This window comes from Aythya ferina, assembly GCF_964211825.1.
Source record: "Aythya ferina genome assembly, chromosome: 15".
Taxonomy (NCBI): domain Eukaryota; kingdom Metazoa; phylum Chordata; class Aves; order Anseriformes; family Anatidae; genus Aythya; species Aythya ferina.
The window spans coordinates 3,828,075-3,833,975 of NC_140314.1; the positions used below are offsets into that span (position 1 = coordinate 3,828,075).

A 5,901-nucleotide genomic window follows, 5' to 3' on the forward strand; every position below is an offset into this window, starting at 1 on the left:
GCAGCATGCACCATGCACCGAGCACCATGCACTGTGCACCATGCACAGGACACCATGCACAGAGCACCGAGCAGCATGCGCTGAGCACCATGCACTGGTCAGCATGCATTGAGCACCATGCATAGGGCACCATGCACAGGACACCATGCACAGAGCACCAAGCACCATGAACTGTGCACCATGCAGTGGACAGCATGCATTGAGCACCATGCACCGAGCACCATGCACAGGGGCAACATGCACCATGCACCATGCAGTGATCAGCATGCAGTGGTCAGCATGCACTGAGCACCATGCATGGGACACCATGCACTGAGCACCGAGGACCATGCACCAAGCACCGTGCAGTGGTCAGCATGCACCGGGCACCATGCATTGAGCACCATGCACAGGACACCATGCACCGAGCACCGAGCACCAAGCACAGAGCACCGTGCAGTGGTCAGCATGCACCGAGGGCCATGCACCGAGCACCGTGCACTGTGCACCGAGCAGCGGCCGCTCCCCATTTGTGCACCCTGCTTCAAAGGGACAGCAGCGGGGGTGGCCGTGCAATGTCCCCCCCCCCTCATCAAAGCAGTGCCAAATCGGGGTGTGGCGTTGCACCCCCCCAAAAAAAATAAAAATAAAAATAAAATCAATAAATCGCCCCCCCCATTTAATTAATTATTTATTTGTGTATTTGTTCCGCTGGGGGGGGGGGAGGGAGGGGAGGTTGGGGGGAGGGGGGGGGCGCGCGCGCGCGCCGGGCGGGGCGGGGCGGGGCGGGCGCGCGCCGGGGCGGGGCGCGAGGAGGGAGGGGGGGGAGGGAGGAGGAGGAGGGGGCGGGGCCGGCGCGCGAGGCGGGGAGGCGCGGCGGGGGCCAATCAGGGCCGCGCGCTCGGAAAGTTTCCTTTTATGGCGAGGCGGCGGCGGCGGCGGCCCGTATAAAAGGCGGGGCGCGCGGCGGGCGGGAGTCGCTGCGAGCTCTGCCTTCGCCCCGTGCGCCCGCCCGTGCCCCGCTCCCGCCGCCCGCCCGCCTCTGACCGCGCAACTCCCCGAAGGTGAGGGGGGACCGGGGGGTAAAAGGAAGGGGTGGGGAGGGGGTGTAGGGGTCCCTCGCCTCGCTGGCGGTGGGGTTTGGGGTCGTTCTCCGTGGGATCTGCTCGGCGGTGGAGGGGTGTGAGGGGTCCGGGCAGCGCTGTGGAGGTGGGGGGGGGTGAGGAGAGGAGCGCTGAGGCGCTTTGGGGTGCTGAGGGGGGTGCTGGAGGTGTGAGGGGGGCTTTATGATGTGCCCCCCCCTCTCCTAACGTGGTGTGTGCGGTTAATCCGCCTCCTAAGAGGATTTGTGGCGGTGGGCTGGGGCGTGGGGCTTTGTCTGATGAGGGCTGCCCCCCTTAACCCCCCCCCCCGGCCCTGCTCTGGGTGTGTGTGAGGGGATGGGGGGGGGGGGGGCGGCTCCCCTCAGCACCCCCTGTGGGGTCGAGGGGCGATTCCCCTCATCCTGGTGGGGTCAGGATGGGCAGTGTCCCCTTGTAGGGACTGGGGGGGGGGCACGTTCCCCTTGTGGGGACGGGGGGGCGGCTCCCTCAGCACCCCCATGCAGAAAACGGGTGGGTTTCTGTGGGGGGGGGGGGGTGTGGGCGGCTCCCCGTTACGAGGGGCGCTCTGGAACAAAGGGAAAAAAGAGGGGGGGGGGAAAAGAGGAGGAGAAGCCCCCCGTGTGCAGGGCAGGGCCGGCACCGCTCGGGCACATGTCCCAGGAGCCGCCCCCGGCCGGCACCACCCGCAGGCAGAGCCAGGGCTCGGCTCCCTGCACCCCCCCACCCCGGTACCCCCCGGGGCCGAGCCCGGTTCCCTGCCCCTTCCCGAAGCCGGCAGCACCGGGAGCTCGGCGGCTGCCTGCTGGAAGCCGCCCCCCGGAGGTGTGCGGGCAGCTTGGGCGTGACGGGATGAAGAAGAAGAAGAGGAGGAGGAGGAGGGGAGGCAGGGAGGGTGGTGAGTGCCCCCTCCCCAGGAGGTGGCAGCCCCCAAAGAGGGTGTGGGGGGGGGGTGGGGAGTGGCTGCGGGGCTCCCCGGGGCTGGGGAGGGGTCGGGGGAGTGGCTGGCGGCGGCCCCCCGAAAGCTGGCGGCTGGCGAGGAGCGGCGAGCTGCAGCCTTATTGCCTTTTATGGTAATAATGCGAGAGGGCGCAGGGACTTCCTTTGTCCCAAATCTGTGCGCTGCCGAAATCTGGAAGGCGCCGCACCCTCTAGCGGGCGCCGGGCGAAGCGGTGCAGGCTCTGGCAGGAAGGAAATGGGTGGGGAAGGCCCTCGGAGGCATCGCAGAGCCCCGCACACGAGCCCTGTGCACCGCTGGCTCTCCCCTCTCTGGCTGCTGCCTCCAGGGGCGATTCCCCCTGCAGGATGGGGTTTGGTTGCTGGTGTGTGGCCGGCGGTGCTCACGTTCCATCTCTCTCCTTCCGCAGCCAGCCATGGATGATGATATTGCTGCGCTCGTTGTTGACAATGGCTCCGGTATGTGCAAGGCCGGTTTCGCCGGGGACGATGCCCCCCGTGCCGTCTTCCCATCCATCGTGGGTCGCCCCAGACATCAGGTACGATGTGGCTGGGGTGCTGCTTCCAGACAATGGAGAGGACCTTCGGTGAAATCATTTCTTGCTAAAGGCAGCGAGCTGCAAGAAGCCCTTTTATATTTCCTATGTGACACAAGAGGCTTCTGCACTGCAACAGGAACTGGCTGAGTGCACAGCCTCCTGTGGAGCCTTCATGCAGCATGCATTGGAGCTGCTGACTGAATGATTTCTCTGACATGGGAGGAACAGTAATTATAGAGATGTGGCTTTGGAAAATGTTACCTGCTTAACTGGGCTTGTCCTTCGGTTAAACTTCATGCTTTTTCTTTGTTGCGCAGGGTGTGATGGTTGGCATGGGCCAGAAAGACAGCTATGTTGGTGATGAAGCTCAGAGCAAAAGAGGTATCCTGACCCTGAAGTACCCCATCGAACACGGTATTGTCACCAACTGGGACGACATGGAGAAGATCTGGCACCACACCTTCTACAATGAGCTGAGAGTAGCCCCTGAGGAGCACCCTGTGCTGCTCACAGAGGCTCCCCTGAACCCCAAAGCCAACAGAGAGAAGATGACACAGGTGTGTAGAACTCCTGAGCTTGGAGCTACAGCAGATGTTGCTGCAGGCCAGCTCTCCTCCTCCATGTTGCCCTCTCTCTGCCTTCACCACTGTTCTCCCTTTTTGCCATCTTTGCAGGGTTTTCCTTTCCTGACCTGAGTCTCCTCTTTGCTGGACCTTGACAGGTTTTGTTTGCTCTTCTAAGCTGGCTTTCTCTGAGACTGAACTAGCAACTTGTCTAACTGCTGTTTCTGACTAGACACTAATCCATTTACTGGCCTTGAGTGACCGTACCATAGTTGATCTGGCACTTGATTGTCCCTTGCTGTGTCATGCGGATGGGCCTGTGGTGGTGGTGTCCTTGCTCAGGCTCTGACCTGGCAGGTGTGGGTGGAGGCCAGGCGAGATAAGCACCCCTCCTTCCTGGGGGAGCAAAGATGAGGCTCTTATCTGGGGGCAAAAGTAAAACCACTTGCATGGACTTGGTTTAGGCCTGTAGCAAGAACCTCGTTTTGTTCTGTTTGACTCAACCTTGCCTTCTCTCTCCCCTAGATCATGTTTGAGACCTTCAACACCCCAGCCATGTATGTAGCCATCCAGGCTGTGCTGTCCCTGTATGCCTCTGGTCGTACCACTGGTATTGTGATGGACTCTGGTGATGGTGTTACCCACACTGTGCCCATCTACGAAGGCTACGCCCTCCCCCATGCCATCCTCCGTCTGGATCTGGCTGGCCGTGACCTGACGGACTACCTCATGAAGATCCTGACAGAGAGAGGCTACAGCTTCACCACCACAGCTGAGAGAGAAATTGTGCGTGACATCAAGGAGAAGCTGTGCTACGTCGCCCTGGATTTCGAGCAGGAGATGGCCACAGCTGCCTCTAGCTCCTCCCTGGAGAAGAGCTATGAACTCCCTGATGGCCAGGTCATCACCATTGGCAACGAGAGGTTCAGGTGCCCCGAGGCCCTCTTCCAGCCATCTTTCTTGGGTAAGTCTGGCTCGTTTTGGAGACCCTGTGCCCCTTCTGTTTAGGGTCAGCTAGAGACTGGGAGTCAGCTGCCAGAGTACTTGTGTTCTGCAAAATCTTAACCTGTCCCATCACATCTCTCAGCCTGGAGCTGTTGAAGGACTCTCAGCAGTAGAGCAGGAGGCTGAGCATGTCAGATGTGGCTTTGCCTGTAGTGCCATCCCCTTGAAGAGCTGTGATTGTCTATCAGTTGCCCCCAGTAGCTTTCAGGCACTCTTCTGTGTTCCTCAGCCCTTGCTGACTTGAGATTGCTCCTTCCTCACAGGTATGGAGTCCTGTGGCATCCACGAAACTACCTTCAACTCCATCATGAAGTGCGATGTGGACATCCGTAAGGACCTGTACGCCAACACGGTGCTGTCTGGTGGTACCACAATGTACCCGGGCATCGCTGACAGGATGCAGAAGGAGATCACAGCCCTGGCACCCAGCACGATGAAAATCAAGGTAAGCTGGAGCCCTGGGAGCCTCCCGGCGCACCTCCTGCTGCTGAAATGCAAACGAGTGGGTGGAGGGCCCTGAGCTAAACTCCTACAGGAGGTGGGAACCACGCTTGGAGTGGTGCAGCCTCACCACCCTGCTGTGTGTGGGGTGGCACCCGCTCAGCCCCGTGAATAATGGGATTTCTGTGCTGCGAGTGGGGGTGGTGTGCGTGAGGCCGTGCCCTAAATAAGCCTGCTCGGCCCTCGGAGCGCCTTGGTGAGGGGATTAGCTGCTGCAGGGCTGCGCAGGAGCAAACCTCGTAGCAGCACGCTGCAGCTGAGCACCTCTTCTCTCCCGCAGATCATCGCCCCGCCTGAGCGCAAGTACTCTGTCTGGATCGGAGGCTCCATCCTGGCCTCCCTGTCCACCTTCCAGCAGATGTGGATCAGCAAGCAGGAGTATGACGAATCCGGACCCTCCATTGTCCACCGCAAATGCTTCTAAACCGGACTGTTACCAACACCCACACCCTTGTGACAAAATGAAACCCATAAATGCGTGTAAAACAAGACAAGATTGGCATGGCTTTATTTGTTTTTTTTGGCGCTTGACTCAGGATTAAAAAACTGGAATGGTGAAGGTATCAGCAGCAGTCTTAAAATGAAACATGTTGGAGCGAACGCCCCCAAAGTTCTACAATGCATCTGAGGACTTTGATTGTACATTTGTTTCTTTTTGTAATAGTCATTCCAAATATTGTTATAATGCATTGTTACAGGAAGTTACTCGCCTCTGTGAAGGCAACAGCCCAGCTTGGAAGAGCCGATACCAGTTCCTGGTGTTAGGTTGTAAACGCTTGTCTGTAAATTATGTAATCCAACAAGTGTCTTTTTGTATCTTCCGCCTTAAAAACAAAACACACTTGATCCTTTCTCTTTGATTTGTTCAGCGAGCGGGCTGTGTTCCCCAGTGATAGATGTGAATGAAGGCTTTACAGTCCCCCCTGCCTAGGAGAAGTGCCAGTATGCGGGGGAGAGAGGGGCTACCTGTACACTGACTTAAGACCAGTTCAAATAAAAGTGCACACAATAGAGGCTCGACTGGTGTTGGTTCTTTCTTTATTCCTGACGGTTGGTACCCGGCTCTGATCTCACTGTGCCAGGCTGTGGGGGTCGGCTATCGCGCTGGGGTGGGAGCCAGGTGGCTGCTGGTGATACGGGGAGCAGGAGTTTGGCTCCTGGGCTGGAGATCCCCAGCTGGTGCAGGGGCGGGCAGGGCATGGTGCTCCTGGAAAGAGCGGGGTTTGGTGGGCATCCAACCCCTCCAAAAGGCTGTC

At 59.2% G+C, this 5,901-nt stretch overlaps 1 protein-coding gene across 1 annotated transcript; it reads left to right on the top strand.

Moving 5' to 3' along the window:
* Positions 1–893: 893 nt before the first annotated feature.
* Positions 894–5,659, top strand: ACTB (actin beta). Its single transcript, XM_084536252.1, has 6 exons — positions 894–1,043; positions 2,448–2,576; positions 2,894–3,133; positions 3,665–4,103; positions 4,408–4,589; positions 4,926–5,659. The coding sequence occupies exons 2-6, from the start codon at positions 2,454–2,456 to the stop codon at positions 5,067–5,069; spliced, it is 1,128 nt and encodes a 375-aa protein (XP_084392378.1). The 5' UTR covers positions 894–1,043; positions 2,448–2,453; the 3' UTR covers positions 5,070–5,659.
* The last annotated feature ends 242 nt before the right edge of the window (positions 5,660–5,901 follow it).